The 22,197-nt window shown below is 38.4% G+C and overlaps 1 protein-coding gene across 1 annotated transcript in view; it reads right to left on the bottom strand.

Annotated features, from left to right (window-relative positions):
• The window catches only part of LOC119720968 (serine/threonine-protein kinase Nek8-like), a 189,496-nt gene that overhangs the window by 20,291 nt on the left and 147,008 nt on the right, over positions 1-22,197 (bottom strand). The window contains exons 23-24 of the mRNA XM_038190833.1: positions 16,096-16,261; positions 10,136-10,197 (exon numbers count right to left, since the gene is read on the bottom strand). Of these exons, the coding sequence (XP_038046761.1) occupies positions 10,136-10,197; positions 16,096-16,261 (228 nt within the window). The remainder of the gene's footprint in view (positions 1-10,135; positions 10,198-16,095; positions 16,262-22,197) is intronic.

Here is a 22,197-nt window from a genome sequence, read left to right as displayed (position 1 = left end):
CATGATGTCATAGTCTTGGCATAATTTTTGTATGAGGGTCTTCCTTGGCTGTTACTTTGATGACGATTCCAGATCGCCAAGTTATGAAAATGGTGGCTTGAAAACGTGTACAAAGTCAATAGGTTAAAAATCCAACAGCAGAAAAACTGCACCTTTAAATGCGTGATTTTCCTTTAAACTGAAACATTTTTATAAAATATTACTTGCTATTCTAACTCTTGGGAATATTTTCAATCAAATGACAGGCGTAAAAAAATACGATTTCTTTTTCCTTCTCATAGTAATTCTCAGCCGAAGTTCAGAACTACTCAGTAAGATATATCAGTGTTGAATAGGGAAAGACTTGTGGAGAAAGCTGCGTACAAAGTCTATGAGAAAATTAATTATTCATAAGTCCATAATAAATCACTTGATGACGTCACCATGACGTCACTCTTCGGGACACATCTTGGCTATAGGGACTATGCTTATGCCAACTTTCAATGATATCTGACAAAGATTAATGCCAAAAGTGCTATAATACGTCCCTGTCTTTGCGCATGCATGAACATAAAATCTGTCAAAGTTTAGCCGAAAATCGGCTAAAACGGTCACTGTGGACAGGATTTGACTTCAGCAGCACGTGCGCTGCAGTCTGACTGACATACGATGTATGTGCCTATGTACAACGTACGTGCATGTACATGTACACTGTGGACGTCCTGTCCTGTGCATGTTTTGAAGCAGAGGTATTGTCAACGTGAAGTTTTAAGCGTGCGCAGGGTATGTTCGAGTTCGCTTATCGCCTCGAAACTTCAAAATGTTTTAGACCTACCCTTCAATCGACAATTAAAGTAAAAACAAATATAAAAACTGCCATGGTTGATTTTTCAGGAATTTTCAAATGAAAAAGGGTCTTTTTATTATAACTTCCGGTCTGATGACGTCAATTGCCTTAAACTTCGCACACGTCTTAAGTGGGTCAAGGTCATCATATACACCAATATTTAGGCGATTCCGACAAACTTTGCCACAGACATCTATTCAAAATACATTTTTGCTAATTTTCAACCTGTCGCTAGAGGGCGCTCGAAGATTGCATGACGTCATTGGTAGATGATTTGAAGAATACTTTTAGCCAAGAGTCTAACACCGTTGAAAGCAAGTTCATCTCTATTACTATTTTCAAATAATAAGCCACTTCCGGTTTGGGCCATTTTCGACCGGAAGCAAGGGTCACGTGATTTCACGCACACTGAATGAAATGAAGACCTCAACCTACTCTATCACTTGCCGGCAACAGAATGCTGCGGACGCGTACGGTTGATTTCTTATGCATTTTTAAATATTAAAAGTGCCACAATTTAATTGCCTATAAATTAACACGGGATGACGTCATCATGACGTCATCATTCCACAATGTTGTTTGAATTAGGGTCTTTGCTTGGATAAAGATTGGTGTAAATGAATAACTGGCAAAGAGTCGAAAATGCCCTTTGAAAAGCGACAATTTTTTTAAAATTTCTGTGTACAAAGTCTATGGGAAAAATTAAATATTCAAAAATCTATAATGAATTAGTCGATGACGTCACCATGACGTCAATCTTCGGGACAAATCTTTGCTATAGGGACTATGCTTATGGTAACTTTGAATGATGTCTGACAAAGATTAATGCCAAAAGTGGCGTGTAGAAAAAACGTGTACAAAGTCTATGGGCTTTTGGGAAAAAAAGAAGAAGAGGAAGAAGAAGAAGAAGAAGAAAGAAAAAAAATCAGAACAAAAAGAAAGGCTTTTCCGCAACAATGCGGAAAAGCCAACTAGAGGTCTATGTCTGTTTGCAACAGAACATAGGGCTTTTCCGCATTATGTTTTTTTTAAAATTGAGGTCATGTTTTTCTGTTTTGTGCAAAACTGTGTGCATTTACGTTATATCTAACAAACCACATTCAAATGGAAATTTGATTTTGGCATATTGCATTTAAATATATTTATTGCAGTTTTAGTCTGTACCAAGTTTGAAAACAATCAGATTAATGAAAGTGTTAAATTTTGTAAGCAGAATAAAATTGGCAATATTAAAAAAAATTGTAAAAAAATCTACTGATGACGTTATCGTGACATCATTTAAAATGTTGTGTACTAGTGCTATTATCTACCCACCCCCCAAATTTCATGACGATCGGACATTATCTTATATGTGTTTCAAAAAAGCGCATGTTTGATGACGTCATCATGACATCACTCATTTTTCAAAATTGTGTACATATACATATTGCCTAACAAACCTAATACAAAAAGAATTTTAAATTTATCATATTGGGTTCGTGATATATGGCTTAAAGGTCCAAAACTTCAGAAATCTATATAAAATCACACGATGACGTCATGATGACGTCACCTCAAAAAATATTTGCAACACATCCCGGCCTACCCCCATACCAAGTTTCAACCCAATCTGACGTACTGTTCATGAGATATAGGGGCTTTAAATATACAAGTTAACGATGACGTCACATGTCTAATGATGACGTCATCGTAACAATACTTGGCAGTGCTCAATATTTTATTGTGGTTTTAGTCTGTACCAAGTTTGAAAAAAATCGGATTAATAAAAGTGTTAAATTTTGTAAGCAGAATAAAATTGGCAATATTAAAAAAAATTGTAAAAAAATCTACTGATGACGTTATCGTGACATCATTTAAAATGTTGTGTACTAGTGCTATTATCTACCCACCCCCCAAATTTCATGAAGATCGGACATTATCTTATATGTGTTTCAAAAAAGCGCATGTTTGATGACGTCATCATGACATCACTCATTTTTCAAAATTGTGTACATATACATATTGCCTAACAAACCTAATACAAAAAGAATTTTAAATTTATCATATTGGGTTCGTGATATATGGCTTAAAGGTCCAAAACTTCAGAAATCTATATAAAATCACACGATGACGTCATGATGACGTCACCTCAAAAAATATTTGCAACACATCCCGGCCTACCCCCATACCAAGTTTCAACCCAATCGGACGTACTGTTCATGAGATATAGGGGCTTTAAATATACAAGTTAACGATGACGTCACATGTCTAATGATGACGTCATCGTAACAATACTTGGCAGTGCTCAATATTTTATTGTGGTTTTAGTCTGTACCAAGTTTGAAAAAAATCGGATTAATAAAAGTGTTAAATTTTGTAAGCAGAATAAAATTGGCAATATTAAAAAATCTTTAAAAATCGACCGATGACGTCATCGTGACGTCATTCAAGATTTTGTGTACTAGTGTTATTATCTACCCACACACCAAGTTTCAAGACGATCGGACATTCCCTTATATGTGTTTCAAAAAATCGCATTTTTGCTGACGTCATTATGACGTCACACATTTTTCCAAATTTTGTGCACATATCTATTGCCCAGCAAACCTAATACAAAAAGAATTTTGAATTTATCATATTGCGTTTGTGAGATATGGCTTAAAGGTCCAAAACTTCAAAAATCTATATAAAATCACACGATGACGTCATGATGACGTCACCTCAATTTTCGTCTATAACACATCCCGATCTACCTACATACCGAGTTTCAACTCAATCGGACTGACAGTTTTGTAGATATAGGACTCTGTAATATGCATATTAATGATGACGTCACGTGACCCATGATGACTTCATCATGACGTCGCTCGTCCGCACACATCTATGCTGTATGGACTATGTCTATGCAAACTTTGAACGATATGCAACAAAGTTTAAGGGCAAAAGTGGCATGTAGAATAAACGTGTACAAAGTCTATGGGGTTTTGGGAAAAAAAGAAGAAGAGGAAGAAGAAGAAGAAGAAGAAGAAGAAGAAGAAGAAGAAGAAGAAGAAAGAAAAAAAATCAGAACAAAAAGAAAGGCTTTTCCGCAACAATGCAGAAAAGCCAAAAAAAAAAAAAAAAATCAGAACAAAAAGAAAGGCTTTTTCGCAAAATTGCGAAAAAGCTAAAAAAATCAAGACAAAAAGAATGCCTTTTTCGCAAAATTGCGAAAAAGCCAACTAGAGATCTATGTCTGTTTGAAAACAGAACACAGGGCTTTTCCGCTAATTATTTTTGTATGACTTTATGCTTTTTTTGCCAATATATATGCAGTCATTTTAATTTTGTTTTTTTGTTCAAAGTTCATAAAGCTTGCGGCCCATGATGACGTGATGATACGAGTGTAGTCAGTGCCCAATATTAAAATTGATCCAGTGCTGTGTGAAGTTGATCTGAGCAAAGACGATGTTAAATTGTGGGAGTTGAATGAAATATAAACAAATGAAACAAATAATAAAGCATGAACTGATGACGTGATTGTGACGCCATTTGATTGGGAGTTGCATATTAATAATATTATCTACCTTCACCGTGTTTCATGAAGATGGGACCTTTCCTAAAAATGTGTGTTTTAAAAATTCAATTCCCATTTGTGCAAATGTCTGACCTGACAAACCCTTTACAGCAAGAATTTTGAATTTAGCGTGTTGATTCCGTTTGTTGCAATGACCTTTAAAATGCCACAAATCCATGTAGAATTTGAGATGGCGTCATCATGACTTTTCTTTGTGTTTAATTACAATAAATTATGTTACGGTGACACGATATTGACTTCCATATAGAAGTTGGTGTCACAACGAACAGAAATCTTATCGATAGTGTTTGTGAATTTGGACTAAAGGTATTACTATAGCTCATTTGCGGTCACAAGAATCAGGGAGAAGATCTCGAAATTAATACTTTTTGTGATATTGATTTGGACAATTTTGAAAATAAGCGGCATGTAATTGAAATTGTCTTTCATTGTGAAGGTAAACGTATTACGCTATATATATATATTTTTTTTGGGGGGGGGGGCTGTCTGAAGTTGAATGTATCAGTGTTGTGGAACATAATCATGTTCAATTTGTATTTATGATGGTACAAGTTCATGCTACGTGATACAAGTGGCAGTGTACAACTGTTCATCTATATATTTGTATGAACACATTCAGTTTTAGTTTGATTGTTAAAATGGGGGGGGGGGCTTATTAAGCTGTGTTTGTGTACTGAGATAATTTCTTGTGGCATGCCCCAGATAGGTGTGGAGACACATGCTTTACAAATATGAAGGTTTTTCTGCATTCTAGAGTATGTTTTGGGGAACAGTTTTCCCTCTTCACTATTTTAGCTGTAAATGTGTAGTCTTCATGTTATCCATCAAAACACTTTATAAATGCTCAGTAACATTTATCAGGGACAGTTTGTACATGTATGCACTTATCTTACTTTTAGATGAAATTGTCTTTTCCACTGTTTTTTAATTGTGTTAAGAAATTAGCTATATTGTCAACGGATGATGTAGACATTTTAATGTTGGTCAATTATATTTAAAGCTATTGTCACATATAGGCCTATGCCCTTCCCAATGTCAGCCATCTTGGCTATAGGGACTACGCTTATGCCAATTTTCAATGATATCTGAAAAAGATTAATGCCAAAAGTGCTATAATACGTCACTGTCTATGCGCATGCATGAACATAAAATCTGTCAAAGTTAGCCGAAAATCGGCTAAAACGGTCACTGTGGACAGGATTTGACCTCAGCAACACGTGCGCTGCAGGCTGACTGACATACGATGTATGTGCCTATGTTCAACGTACAACGTACGTGCATGTACATGTACATGTACATTGTGGACGTCCTGTCCTGTGCATGTTTTGAAGAAGAAGTATTGTCAACGTGAAGTTTTAAGCGTGCGCAGGGTATGTTCGAGTTCGCTTATCGCCTCGAAACTTTGAAATGTTTTAGACCTACCCTTCAATCAACAATTAAAGTAAAAACAAATATAAAAACTGCCATGGTTGATTTTTCAGGAATTTTCAAATGAAAAAGGGTCTTTTCATTATAACTTCCGGTCTGATGACGTCATTCGCGTAAAACTTCGCACACGTCTTAAGGTGGTCAAGGTAATTATATACACCAATATTTAGGTGATTCCGACTAACTTCGCCACAGACATCTATTCAAAATACATTTTTGCTAATTTTCAACCTGTCGCTAGAGGGCGCTCGAAGATTGCATGACGTCATTGGTAGATGATTTGAAGAATACTATTGGCCAAGAGACTAACACTGTTGAAAGCAAGTTCATATCTATTACCATTTTCAAATAATAAGCCACTTCCGGTTTGGGCCTTTTTCGACCGGAAGCAAGGGTCACGTGATTTCACGCACACTAAAAGAAATAAAGACCTCAACCTAATCTACCACATGCCGGCAACAGAATGCTGCGGACGCGTAAGGTTAATTTCTTATGCATTTTTAAATATTAAAAGTGTCACAATTTAATTGCCTATAAATAAACACCTGATGACTTCATCATGACGTCATCATTACACAATGTTGTTTGAATTAGGGTCTTTGCTTTAACAAAGTTTGGTGTAAATGAATTACTGGCAAAGAGTCAAAAATGTCCTTTGAAAACCGACATTTTTTTTAAATTTTGTGTACAAAGTCTATGGGAAAAATTAAATATTCAAAAATCTATAATAAATAAGTCGATGACGTCATCATGACGTCACTCTTCGGGGCACATCTCTGCTATAAGGACTATGACTATGCTAACTTTGAATGATGTATGACAAAGATTAATGCCAAAAGTGGCACTGAGAAAAAAACGTGTACAAAGTCTATGGGATTTTGGCGACAAAAAGAAGAAGAAGAAGAAGAAAGAAAAACTAGAGGTCTATGTCTGTTTGCAACAGAACATAGGGCTTTCCTGCATTATGTTTTTTTTTAAATTGAGGTCATGTTTTTCTGTTTCGTGCAAAACTGTGTGCATTTACGTTTTTGTCTAGCAAACCTCATTCAAATGGAAATTTGATTTTGGCATATTGCATTTGTCATATATAAAATATATATATAATCACAAGATGACGTCATTATGACGTCAGCTCAATATTTATTTGTAACACATCTCGGCCTGCCCCCATACCAAGTTTCAACCCAATCTAAATTACTGTTGATGAGATATAGGGGCTTAAAATATACAAACGATGACGTCACATGTCTAATGATGACGTCATTGTAACAATACTTGGCAGTGCTCATTATTTTATTGCGGTTTTAGTCTGTACCAAGTTTGAAAACAATCGGATTAATGAAAGTGTTAAATTTTGTAAGCAGAATAAAATTGGCAATATTTAAAAAATCGTAAAAAATCTACTGATGATGTCATCGTGACGTCATTTAAGATGTTGTGTACTAGTGTTATTATCTACCCACCCACAAAGTTTCATGACGATCAGACATTATCTTATATGTGGTTCAAAAAAGCGCATGTTTGATGACGTCATCATGACGTCACACATTTTTCAAAATTTTGTACATATACCTATTGCCTAACAAACCTAATACAAAAAGAATTTTAAATTTAACATATTGGGTTCGTGATCAATAGCTTAAAGGTCCAAAACTTCAAAAATCTATAAAAAATCACACGATGACGTCATGATGATGTCACCTCAATATTTATTTGTAACACATCCCGGCCTACCCCATACCAAGTTTCAACCCAATCTGACGTACTGTTCATGAGATATAGGGGCTTAAAATTAGAAGTTAATGATGACGTCACATGTCTAATGATGACGTCATCATAACAATACTTGGCCGGCTCATTATTTTATTGTGGTTTTAGTCTGTACCAAGTTTGAAAAAAATCGGATTAATAAAAGTGTTAAATTTTGTAAGCAGAATAAAATTGGCACTATTAAAAAAATCTTTAAAAATCGACCGATGACGTCATCGTGACGTCATTCAAGATTTTGTGTACTAGTGTTATTATCTACCCACCCACCAAGTTTCAAGAGGATCGGACATTCCCTTATATGTGTTTCAAAAAATCGCATTTTTGCTGATGTCATTATGACGTCACACATTTTTTCAAATTTCGTGCATTTATCTATTGCCCAGCGAACCTAATACAAAAAGAATTTTGAATTTATCATATTGCGTTAGTGAGATATGGCTTAAAGGTCCAAAACTTCAAAAATCTATATAAAATCACACGATGACGTCATGATGACGTCACCTCAATTTTAGTCTATAACACATCCCGATCTACCTACATACCGAGTTTCAACTCAATCGGACTGACAGATCTGTAGATATAGGGCTTTGTAATATGCACATGAATGATGACGTCACGTGACCCATCATGACGTCATCATGACGTCGCTCGTCCGCACACATCTATGCTGTATGGACTATGTCTATGCAAACTTTGAACGATATGCAACAAAGTTTAAGGGCAAAAGTGGCGTGTAGAATAAATGTGTTCAAAGTCTATGGGGTTTTGGGAAAAAAAGAAGAAGAGGAAGAAGAAGAAGGAGAAGAAGAAGAAGAAGAAAGAAAAAAAATCAGAACAAAAAGAAACCCTTTTCCGCAACAATCCGGAAAAGCCAAAAATGAGAACAAAAAGAAAGGCTTTTCCGCTTTTTGCGGAAACCCCCCCCCCCCCAAAAAAAATCAGAACAAAAAAAAACAACAAAATTGCGAAAAAGCCAAAAAATGAGAACAAAAAGAAAGGCTTTTCCGCTTTTTTGCGGAAAAGCAAAAAATGAGAACAAAAAGAAAGGCTTTTCAGCTTTTTTGCGGAAAAGCCAAATACCAAGTTTCAACCCAATCTGATGTACTGTTCGTGAGATATAGGAGCTTAAAATATACAAGTTAACGATGATGTCACATGTCTAATGATGACGTCATCGTAACAATACTTGGCAGTGCTCATTATTTTATTGTGGTTTTAGTCTGTACCAAGTTTGAAAACAATCGGATTAATAAAAGTGTTAAATTTTGTAAGCAGAATAAAATAAGCAATATTAAAAAAATCTTTAAAAATCGACCGATGATGTCATCGTGACGTCATTCAAGATTTTGTGTACTAGTGTCATTATCTACCCACCCACCAAGTTTCATGACGATTGGACGTTCCCTTATATGTGTTTCAAAAAATCGCATTTTTGCTGACGTCATCATGACGTCACGCATTTTTCCAAATTTTGTGCATATATCTATTGCCCAGCGAACCTAATACAAAAAGAATTTCGAATTTATCATATTGCGTTAGTGAGATATGGCAAAAGTCTTCAAAAATTCAAAATTAAATATAAAATCACATGATGACATCATGATAACGTCATCTCAAATTATATCTATAACACTTCCCGGTCTAACCACATGCTGAGCTTCAAGCCAATCGGACATACCGTTCTGTAGATATAGGGCTTTGAAATATGCAACGTTGTGATGACGTCACATGACCCATGATGACGTCATCATTGCGTCTATCTTCGCGAACGACCTTTGCTATATGTTCTGTGACTATGTTAAGTTTTGTTGTCATATGACTTTGTTTTATGCCAAAAGTGTTTGCTAGAAAAAACGTGCACAAAGTCTATGGTATTTTGGTTGGAAGTCCCAAGAGGAAAAAAAAAAAAAAAAAAAAAAAAAAATCGCCTTTTCAGTGGCGGTTCTACGGGGGGCTTTAGCCCCCCCAAATTTTGTCTAGCCCCCCCCCCCCCGAAAAAAAAAAATTGAAAAAAAAAAAAGGCATTAGCATAAAGAAGGAATGTGACGTACATGCGAACGGTCTCCCCCAAAGAAATAGTCGTGACAAGGGTGCATTTGTAGTTAATACAGTGTGCCTGATTGTAGGATTTTATTGGCGCTCCCCATTGAAAATATGGCACGAACCCCCCCCCCCCAACCTATTCAATTTTCGGAAGCCTAAGTGTCTGAAGAAAATAACCGGTCTACATTTTAGCATGCCTCCCTGAAAAAAAAATTCTGGATCCGTCCTGCTAGCCCCCCCCCCCCCAAATATTGGCTCTAGAACCGCGCCTGGTGCGCCGCCATGTTTGTTTGCATTACATGCCTTACTTTGATTTTCAAGATGGCGTACCCTGATAAAGGTCTATTGCCATACCACCCGCTACAGGTACCATAGTGGTATCTGTCCATGCCATGGCATCTATCCACATCTCGGCATGGTACACAGTGGGCAAACAAAACCCAAGAAAGTTTCAGACTTGATTTCAAGGATGATTCTATGGTATTTATCTTGATGTGGAAGAAAATACATACCTTCTGATCCAATGCAGCAGTGACTTCTCCTTTTGTTTCTTTCTTTTCAGTTTGTTTCATTCCTAAAAAAGGACAAAATGGTGATAATACTTAAGAAGTTAAGACCTGGCCACTGCATGTGGGGTGCATTGTGATATATTCATTCAGTACCTAATAAGTGTACATTTGCAGCCCTGGTAGTAGGGGGTGGTAAAGTCCGGTGTCAAAATATGAAGACGCCCATCTAAGAAATGGTTAACACCATCAATACAAGACTTTTGACACCAAAACTAACGCTGTATCTCTTAAATAACCCTCCACCCCTTGAAATTCAAAATTAACTCCAAAATGGCATTTTCTGGCATTCTGCCGATTATAATCTGAGTAGTCCTGTTGTAGTAATGGTTAATAAGGACTTATTATTTCAAATTAGAAACACTAAGTCACAGCAGCATATGGAAAGAACTCCGAAAGATGCTTAGCTTGAGGTGCTGCCTTCAAAGTTTAACCCTTGAAAGAGGGAACAGGAGCATAGCAAGGTCATTTTCTATTGGGTGGGGGTTAAATATTTCTTGAAAAGGGCAGTTGCACATCCGTGCTCAATTGTTTATACAGACTCATTTTTTTCTCAGTACACTTGGCCTCTGTAAAATCAAATGGGGGGGGGGGGGGGGGGGCTGGTGCCATCCGTCGATGGGGGCACTGTTTCTAACCAAATATTATGCACACTGTAAAGGATATCTATGGCGCTTTTCAGGGTGATACATGCATAAAATTCTTACAAAGGCGTCCATACGGCTGATGGCACAAGGGCACAACTTTTTTTTTTAAAGTTACAACTGATGAGGTGGGGGGGGGGGGGGGACAAGCACACTCTCCCCCACCACACTTTTTAAAGTGGGGGGAATATCATATTGTTGGTCCCCCCCCCCCCCACACACACACTTTTTTCATGCCCGAATAAAAATTGTAGCCAACATAAGCTCAGAATAGCTGATTCAATGACTCCAAACTCGAACAAATAATGTTTAAAAGATGATCTTTTGCTCACAAAAATTGGTTTAAGTGGTCACAAATTGCCTCAGATCGCATCACAGAGCGTCTACTAAAATCCAAAAAGTTTCTCGCTCGCAGGTGGTATGTCCACCCCCCACGCATTTTTGAGAAGTGATTGACGCCCTTGGTGAGATTTCAAAGCAGATTTTTTGCATTTTTTTTTTAAAGACATTCCTGCATTATTTGTGATTGCACTGATATGTAAGCTGATTCACTGGATATGTAGGAAATTACTAGGCCATCTTTATAAGATGAAATGACGGACATGGACGGACATTCTTAAATCATACTATACATTCTTGTTATGATTAATCCATCCCTTGTATGTTCCGTTTACAGTCGACCCTGATAAGAACAGCACTGTTAATACAAGGACCTGCTTATAACAAGCACAATTTTAGGTTCAAAGTCTTTGTTTTTCTTTGTTTTCCATTACTGTTAATACAAGGTACCTGTTATAACAAGGTAATTCGTAAAGTCCCAAGGACCTTGTTATAAACTTGTTCGACTTTATGTATAACTTATATAATGTTGAATTGGCATCATTCAACACTAAAACAAGCTGTTTATTTTTGAAATTAGGATGCGACTTGATACATATTCATAACAAGGACACAAATTTGTGACAAATTTCTGTCCCTGTTATGAACAAGAAGTCTTGAAGATGTGTACACCCTGTAGTTAAAAAATACCTACCGGTGGAGGTTTAATGTAAGATTGGTCAGTGGCAATCCCTCAATGGATAGCTTTGTTTTTGGAACAAATTTGGGATAATTCATGTTTTCATTTATTGCTCCCAAACACTTAAAAAACTTATCAAACTTGTTGGTGGGCAATGTTCTTACTAGGATATTGGATATAAAAAGAGGAAAAAACATGACAGATTACTTCATGTATCGACCATGCTTCCCTCTAAATGTCACGCTTTTGTTACCGTTTGTGTGGAAAGGCCCTTATATCTGTTTTATACAAGAGATTTTATACTCATTTACATGTATATCCATGCCCCCGACTTTCTGTGATATTTAGCGATATTAGAGCATTAATAATGTTCTTAATATATTAAATTGTCAGTTATGTGCTCATCTATGAAAGTCTTACTGACTTCAGTGTTGTGTTCAATGTAAACTATACCAAAATTGATTTAAATCGGCACAAAAGGCATTCATATCGCAATAACTTACTGACTGTCCCCTGTGCGTACAGTGCAGATTTAGTTTTTTGCGTGGGGTGATTTTTTTTTTCATTCTAGATACCCACTTCCCATGCAAAATATTCCCAAAATGACCCAATGCATCACCTCTGAAGTGGGTGCAATCATACTCCAAAATTTTGGTTTTTATCCCCATTATCACCCCCTGCTAGCCTTGGGTCTTTTATGGCAATATAATATGCCTAATAGAAAGTGTGCATATTAAAGGGAATATACATCATTTGCTTTTGCTGTAATTTTCAGAAATGGATTGAATTGGGGGGTTGGAAATATATAGCAAATATAGTTACACTGACTTTTTTGAGGTTTTGGGTTCGAAAATGCTATAAAAACCAAGAAAAACAATCATTTATATGACTCCATATAAGAAGAAACAGAGTAGTTTACATACATTGGGGAATTGTAAGGTCAGGGAATCAGTCTAGCCTGCTCGTACCTGTTCATAGGTTTGTAATCGATTGCAAACAAGTGCGATGGTCAATTGGGGCCAGTATTTGAAAAAAAGCCAGTTTTTTCCAACGCTCATCGGCCGATCAGCGTTGGAAATTGATACAAAAATACCACTTTTCTTGAAAATGACAGTATACCAGGTGCCATGATTTTACAGGATGCTTTACACTGTCATTCACTAACAGTCCAGCAAGGTATTTCAAAATGATTTAGTAGTTTTATTTTTTGATGTTTGCAAATGTTGTATTTTCCCTTAGCACAGCAATAACAAGGTGGTTCTCGAACCACACGTCCTGCCTGTTTTCTTTTTCATTTTTTGGACAGAGTGACTAATCAGGGCCAGACTGCCTGGTGTATATTGTAGGGTGGCAATGGCAGGGGGTAGTATAATGAGGATGAGAGGGCCCTGATCAGTGTAGAAATGATTGTGGGTAGTAATGTGGGTGGAATTGTATGAACTGCTAATAATTTTAGAACCTTGACACTGAATTGCAGCATGAAGCGAAGACTCAACGGTCACGCATTTAAGCTTGGAAGATGTTGTCTGTAAAAGTAAAACTGAACTTGGAATGTGACCTTTGACATCTTCAACTTTTCAAATGAGACAATTTACGTCGTTAAAGCTGTTTGGCTTTAAAAATGGTGGAATTGTGTAAATATAGCCAAGGATAAACTCCCTGGTTTTGGGGCTTCCATCTGAGGGCAGGCTTGCTAAAATTACCGTTGAAAATGGATACTATGTGCCTGCAAAAGTGGAAGGCTGCCACTTGTAAGCAGGCTTGGGAACTGTCACTTTTCGAGAGGTGATTTTGTTATGGTATGAATATTTAAAAATGTAATTGGGCCAAAACAAAACTGCTTCCGATAACATGGCATTCCAAAATAGGGTAGGTAGATAGGGATTTTTTTTTTGCATTTTTGTGTGTGAACGATCATATTGAGGCGTCTGTGTGCAGTCAAGGGTAAAATGTAGAAATTGATGATTTTGGGTGTTTTTTCTCATTTTTCGCATAACAAAATTAGGGTGGGGCTGTCAGAATAGGGTAGGTAGGGAAACCGGAAGCAGAACTATTATATTGTTTGGCCTTGGCTAATCGACCCAAAATTCAAAAGAAATGAAAAGATGATTTTGTTTTTTTGACAAACCTCAGTGATGTCGGCTTGCATGTTATTAGGCCCTGAACTCTGTTGATTTTACACTTTTTTCAATGACTTTTTTTTTTAGTTCGTTGTTGATGAGAATAAGTTAATTGAAATGATATAAAGCCACTGATGATATTTTTGCACCGTCTTTTAAATTTCGGTGTTATAAGTGAACTTCTTTCTTCAACACTGTGACTAGAAAGTGCACTGTATTTATTGAGTCAAAAAATCTACCACAAAAGTCATACTTGATTCCTAATGCAAGTTAAGGGTCGAAGAGTCGCCTTAGGCAGATGCCACCCGTCGTGTTTAGGGTCCACGACTTAATACATCCCCTGCAAACAAGGATATTAATCTTTCGTCCCCCGTACGAAGCTGGTCGACGATAGTAATCCTGTTCCTGCTTGAAAAATGGAAGCCATTTGTCCGGTGACAATGTTGTTGATGTGTTCTACACACACTTGATCCAACGGAAGTTTGGGGAACACTTTGTCATTGTTAGATGTGAAGCCCGTCCTGCGCTTGAAAGATTTATGATCGGCCGGAGGGGGCTCATCAGCAGAGGGTAATGTAAGTACCAATATCATGTCCCTCTGGACCAAATGGAGTTCTGTTTCCGCGATGGACAGTTGCTATAATTGGTCTGGTTTTTCGTCATCATCGGCATAATCAACTGATTGGGAAGGCAAAGTTGACACCGGTGAACGAGCGGGATGAGTTGTACAGAACCACGCAGCAGTGGCTGGTCAACTCCCTCGGAGGCAGTTGACACGGGTGAGGATCCCAGGGCACGGCTAACTGTGTGTGGTTGGTCCCATTGTCCACAACCATGGCCCACGGCCGGCAAATGTGAAGCACTCGCCTGGGCCTCCGGTGCACGCAGCAACATGTGGTATACATGTGCATGTACTCATGTATCCGGTTGTATTTGGGCCTCCCAACTGTGGCCAATGAATGACGACTGTGAAGCATTCAAGGCAGGTAGGGACTCTGGAGCACGGCTATCTGTGTGCGGTATGTCCCTTTGTTCACGGACCACCCAACCGTGTGTTGTGGTTTGTCGCTCGTCGTTTCAGTGGGGCTTCCAATGGGGCCCGCCTGGCAGCCTGCAGACAGATAGCGAAGCTAGATCGACTGAAAAGCCTGCAGGAAATCAGTCCTCGAGATTGAGTCCTCACCTCGGGAGCGTTTGCCCCGGTGGGACCAGTCAGAGGAGCAGCCAGAGTCTGAAGAAGAATGGCGTGATCGGCGATCAGCCTTCTTTTTCTTCTTTGAAGAACAGCCCCGGGGTTTGTCGAAAGGAAATGTCATTAGCCCGTCCCGGCAACCAGTGGTACTCGGCACTGTGTCGGGAGGGTACGGGTGACTAGAGCCCACTGGAGCGTGGCGGTTAGTCCCCTCAGGCTGCCCTGTGCTCAGGGAAGGGCCGGGGGCTATAACGGTTCTCGTACTCGAGCCACGCTTGCCATGTCAGCCCTTTTTTAGGCTTTGCTCCGGTACAGGAAGTATGTTTTGGAGGAACCTTGCCGGAGCCTTTTGTTTGGGTGTTCCGCTTGAATTGACCAGAGAAGGAGACCGAAGACCCTTTAACTGGTCAGGGGAACTGCCAACTCCCCCAGCCGGCAGTGGCTGAGGGTGCTGGGCCTGCTGCGGTAACAACGTAGCATTATTGGCAGAGTCCCCCGAGAACTTGGTCCGTCCCCTGGGAGAGGAATTCCCCCCCCCCCCCCCAGTGTGCTACAGATCGGTTCTCCCCAAACGCTTTATAATTATTGAATAAATATTACAAATAAATCAAGAAGACGATTGTAAACTATACAAACTGTTGTTATTAACTCTTTAAGCGAAAAAAAAAAGTAGTAAAATGACGAGGAAAACAGGGACTATTTTACACGTCCTACCCGACCTGCCGCTAAGAGAAAAGAGGACGTTCATGAGGCACGCATGCCGCGGGGCATTATGGGTAAGGTGCCGGAGGGTGCTATTGTTGCTAAGTTGACCAAAATGCCACACTCTTGGCAATCGTGTGCTCAGGAGCAAATTCCTGTCAATATAAACTTGTTTTAATGTAGCCTATGACTTTATTTGTGTTATTGGTACACAAAATAGCTTCACATACCTTTGAGAACATTGATATCCTTGTTAATCTTTATGCTTGCAAGTGTGAGGTCCTTTTCTTCAGTTTCATCCGTAGTAACATCAACATCACTTCCATCTTCTTCATCATCATTCTCAATGGTAACAGCTGCAGAATCGTTCAACTCTTTCTTTATCCATGTTGGCATCTGCAAAAATTAGGAAGCCAAAGTATGAAACCAAACTGCTCTTGACAATGAGGTTGGCGTCTTTGATAGAATATTTATTTGTAGTTGAAAATCTACATGATACAACCTACCCTTGTGGCATGTCTCCCATTAGTTGATTTATCATTTCTAGTGCACTACAGGATAACTTGAGCACAGAACTTATATCAAATTCTATTAACCTAAAGGAGCCGGGTTATTTTGGCCATTTCACAGAAGGTGGGGGGGGGGGGTGGGGGAAATTCCTCCCCCTTCTCAGATCTTGGCTATTGAGTGCAAAAAACTTATGAAACTCGGTGCATGCATAGCGCAACCTAATATAAACATAAACAAGAAATTTCATGATTATAGGTTAAAGAGTTTTGGAATTATCAGCTAATTACTTATTCATATGCACCACTGGTAATTCTGCTTTGTGTACACTACATATGGTGAAATTCAGTCTTCACAGCAAATTTTTTCGCTGTGCGGTAACCCATGGTCGGAATTGTAAGTTTGTTGTATCCAAAGATGCGTAAGACTTGAGGCTAAAAAGTCAGGAAAGCTTGGGTCAAGACAATTGTTTTTGGAAGGGTATCGCGGAAAAAGTTGAGGGGGGGGGGAGGGGCAGATTCCGTGTTCAGAAAATTTGCATTGTAAAGAATGTGTATCGTCACTCCCGTACAATCAATCCAGTAGCAAAAGCCATTTTGTTCGGAGACACCTTGACCTCAGCATGGATAGTTCAGACGAGGATTTGTGTTTTACCCAACCTAGTTTTTGCAGTGACAATGGAGAATCTGACAATGGAGAATCTGATAATGAAGACATAATTAAATAATTTTCTGCAGGAAAGCTTTCCTGCAGACTTTGGCTGTTCATTTTCGAATAATGCAGTATTCGAATATACAAAACTGCATTTGACCAAATATTCAAATCTTTGAAGCTCGCTGGTCAACACACAGCAGTCGCAACTGCATACTGCGCCAGTCTAAACTTGAATGCAAAGCATGCCGGTTAAAGTGAGCATACAGGGGACGATATTGTGGCCCACTGGAGGGTTTTGCAGTTCTAATTTCTTAATTGTGAAGGGCTTTTTCCTTATTTTGCATGTGAACACGTCAACAGCAACAACCAAGGACACTTTGCAGCGCGTATACACGTCCTATGTGGCGCCGGCTGTAGTTTCCAGTATATGCAGTAATTCTATGTAAACAAGGGCCGATCCAGAACACAATTGTTTGTATTTTTGGGTGGGGGCAAAAAAAAAGTTTGTCCCCCAAAAAATTACGGGGAGGGGTTTTTGATTCTTGATGCTCTGTGGTGTGATCTGCGGCAATTTCTGATCATTTTAACACATTTTGTTTGAGGAAAATATAGTGGTGTACGCAGTGCCTGCCTTTATTATGACGTCACTAAAAAAATATTTTTTTGGGGGGGGGGAGGGGGGTCCATGGCCCCCATTGGCTCCCCTGGATCCATCCATATGTAAACACATCATCCGTGCATAGTACACGCATATTGTGGGCCATGCACGTTGCGGGTAGATCAGTCATCCAATCTGAATTTTGCAAATCTTTTGCGCGTATTCATGGCCTCCAGTGCAAACTGGTTAAAGTGTAAAATTCAAAGACAGCACCCTTACTATCATGGAGCCACGGAGCCGTTTCGCTACTAGAACGCACTGGAAATTTTTTTGGTAATAGCTGGCATGCATGCTCGATCAATTCTTTGAATCATAACAAACAAGACTTGGATGGATGCCATTGTTCATTTTGACCCTAAATATACCTAATTTGCATAAATCGTTAACACCTGCCGTGTAATATATTTCTCCCCATATTTAAGTATATTGTATATATATATATATATATTTTTTTTTCTTTTTTTCTGGTGATTCTACTTGCACATCCTTACTTCAATAACATTTTCTTACGAATATAAATAATTATGAGGACATAATAACAGTGTTGTAGTACTCATACTCGGTACTACTCAAGTACTTTTTTGGAGTACTTGTACTCGTACGTCGAAAGATCCGTTTTTTCGTAATTAAACTGATTTTGTTTTGTTTTGTTTTCATTGTAATAGCGCCCTGAGCACCTTGGTGGATATGTGCGCTTTATAAAACTTCGTTATTATTATTATTATTATCTTTTGATACTGATAAAGATGTAATTGCTCACTACAGCAATCCTGAACTGGCTTCCATTGAAGGCACTATAATGGGGTCGTACTAATAAGCATCAACACAGCGTCAACACATGATAGAAACGTCAACTTAACCCAATGATAGAAGCGTCAACACACCGTCAACACTGCCAAAACGCATTGTAAATTGACAAAAAAGGCATAGAACTTTAAAGTTTAGACTTAAAGAGATTTTCGGTGGGTCAGAGGTTACATTTCGTTTACGAAAATGGAGTTTTTTTCACGCGATAAAATGATCCGAAGGAGCACCGCTGTTGTCGGCCATCTTGCCTTTGCACCGAGCTTGGACTTCACCATTTCAGATATGGGTGTGGAGGTAATGAAATTATCATGTCGTATACGGATTCACACGTTACGACCGCCCTCTGTTGATTTATTGTATAATTATATTACCCCTTTTGCGTAATGGTATCGTCTGCGCTGCCCCTGAAGCAACGTGGCTGCCGATTTCGGCGCTGCACTGAGAGCCAATTTTTTTTGAACAGAAAATTACAATTTTCAGACGTTTATCTTATTGATTTTGAGCCAATATTTTATTTCTGCCCATACTGTACAGTTTGAACACTGGTTTTGTCAATTTCAATGCGTTTTGGAGGTGTTGACGCTGTGTTGACGCTGTGTTGACGCTTCTGTGTGTGTTGACGCTGTGTTGACGCTTATTAGTATGACCACTATAATGCACCATGTATTAACAGCTAAACCTATCACACCGCCTTCCTCATCACTTAATTCTGTGCCAAAAGTGCACAACAAATGCACAGAGCTTAAGTGCGAACTGTCTAATGATGTTTATATGGAAAACATGTTAAATGTACTGAGGAACAGAAAATTCAACTTGCTGAAGCAACAAAGAACCAATTAAGACCCTCTCCTGTGGGAAGACCAACGCAAACAAAGAATTACTAGTAGTGAGGCTGCAGATGTTCCCAAAAAAGCTGAGCCACAGAAATGGATTAACAGGAAATTACACAATTGTTTCCAAGGGAATGCAGCAACAAGACATGGTAAAGAGTGTGAGCCACTGGCTTGTGATCAGTTTCAGAGAGCATTTCATAAAAGGGTTACTAAGACTGGACGACTTGTTCACCCAACAGAAGACTGGCTTGCTTCAAGCCTGGATGGTATCATAGATGAGAATACAATCTTGGAGATTAATGCCCCGAAGAAAAATATTAGAAGCACATGGTGGGAGTCTTATAAACATGATAAATGCTGACAAGTATGATGTGAGAAACAAAGATGGAAAGTATTTTGTTTGCATCAGACAGCATCAAGATTAGGCTACTACTATCAAGTGCAATTGGCAATGCATTGTTCTGGGCGTAAAGTCTGTAAATTCCTCATTTGGACCCACAATGAATATAACGTTCTTGATGTTTTCTATGACAGTATTTTGGTTCAGAAAACTTTAATTCATCTAAAGAAGGTGTACTTTGAGAGCTTACTTCCTGTACTAGAAACAAAGATTGCCCATGGACATTCGAAAATCACAGTTCTGTAGTCTTGAAAACAACCCCAAGGTCAAGATATCGTGTTGTGTACAATAAGTACAGTCCCGCAAGCCACATTGAGAAGTGATTTGTGTTTGCTGTTAACATGTTTTAATAATGTGAAGTCTCCAATTAAATAAAAGAAGAACTTGGTCAAGTAATTTTTTAAATTGAGAAAAAAACCAAGCTTTTAAGAATATGTAGGTACACTAAGCCCATGAAGAATTCAAGGTATTAGCCAGTGGTGTGGATTTTGTTTTGGTCCCCCGATGGGTGGTTTTAAAAACACCATTTTGTTGATACCTGTGATTAAATCCACTCACAATGCAAATTCCATTGCACTGTGTGCTATGTAAAAGGTGATTTTAATCAACTAGATTTGAGATTCGGGCTGAAGCCTTCAAGCAAAAACAAGCACCTACAGATAACTGGCAAAGCATTCTTATGATCATTCACCCACTCCTCAAGGATTGCAAACGGAAAGTTCTTTAAGTCTCGTTACTCATCTTCAGTTGCAGTTTCATGGTTATCCTCATTGCCCTGGCAAGGTGCAATTTCTCCATCATGAGGTCTGATTAGATGGGGCTGCAAATTGCACAGTCCTGCACAAACTGCAACAAATACTGAACACCCCTACACCGAACATTTGGCTATACCGATTTTTGTGTAAAATATATACATTGTTTCAGAACAAAAAAATTTAAATGGTTTTAAAAAAGAAAACCGACCCGGCCTTTTAAAATTTCCCAACGTCAAACTGCCGGTACTTACATCACACTTTATGTTGAAGAGTGAAAGGTGGCTTGTATTCATTTTCCAATGTAAAGAAGGGAAAAGCAACCCATTGCTGTAGGATTAAGTTTGATAAGTAAGCCGAGAAACTGTGTACATGTACTTGTAATTACATGATTCTATAGTCGGCATATGGTTAAAATCGTCTTTCAGTAACTTCCAGAGCATGCAGGGCTAAGTTCTGCCAACAGAATTGAAAAGATGAATGGACAAGTTTTGTGACTCTACGCGCATGAAGTGTGAGAAATTGCACTATACTAACAATGGTCAAAAGAGGGCGCTACTGATGTGTTAAAACCCCAAGCCGTGAGGATCACCAAAGTATTTTTTTAATGGAGATAGATGTCGACAGCAGCTTTGATTTCGAAAAAGTAAAGGTTAAAATGGCCAAATCAAATGGCAATCGTCCTACTCTGATGGTTCCAGTGCTCAAGTATACAGTCAAGTTTTAGCTGCTTTTTTTCACCGAGTTTGCTGAAGTTTTATTTAAGAGGAAGATAATGACCCTTTCTAATAAGCAAGAAAATCATCCAGAGAATTGATGATGGTGCCACCCAAGCAGCTGTCGCTCTGGAATATGGGATCGGCTGCTTAATGGTCAATGAATTCTACAAGTCTACAGCTTGAAGGGCAACACCATTTAACGTCAGTAAAATTTTCATCTACATGTATAACACATCCATATATAAGCACATATCAAGTAACAACCAAATTCTTTAGATAAAGGCCATAGAAAAATATTATCTTTAAATGTGATGTCACATGGCACTTGATGACTTCATGATGACGTCACCTTAATTTTCATCTGTAGCACATCCCGGTATAAGTACATATCAAGAAACAACTAAATTGTACCTATACTTCATGAGATCTGGGCCTTAGATAAATGCCCCTTAAATGTGACGTCACTTGACATGTGTTGACATCATGATGGTGTCACTCCAATTTTCGTCTGTAACACATCCCTATCTATGTACATACCAAGTTTCAACCCAATCGAACTGGTACTTTCGAAGTTGTAGCGATTTAAAAAATGCACTCATCATGAACCATCTTCGGCTGATGGTCTGCCAAGTCTCAAGTCAATCAGACATACGAAAGAGCCAAAGTGTATGGTTGGAAGAAAAATGTGTACAAAACCAATGGAGGAAAATGCACATTTAATGTGATGCAGCTTGACACCTGATGACATCATGTCTATTGTAAACCAAGTTTAAAGTCAGATGGTCTTACAAAAGTGCCAAAGTTTATGGGTAGAAGAAAAAATATGTACAAAACCTATAGAGAGGAGTCTGAAAAAAGGGAAAGAAAAAAAAGGGGAAAAGAGAAGAAAAAAACTAGAAATGTGTTTGTGGGCAAACACAAGCTGTTTTGGATATTTGAAATGACTGACATCAGTTAGATTTTCATCTCTAATACATCAATGCTTTTTAGGTACAACTGAAG

Source organism: Patiria miniata, unplaced genomic scaffold, assembly GCF_015706575.1.
Source record: "Patiria miniata isolate m_02_andy unplaced genomic scaffold, ASM1570657v1 HiC_scaffold_9, whole genome shotgun sequence".
NCBI classification, from domain to species: domain Eukaryota; kingdom Metazoa; phylum Echinodermata; class Asteroidea; order Valvatida; family Asterinidae; genus Patiria; species Patiria miniata.
Note: the sequence above shows the minus strand (reverse complement) of the source record. Positions and strands in the feature narration are given on the sequence as shown.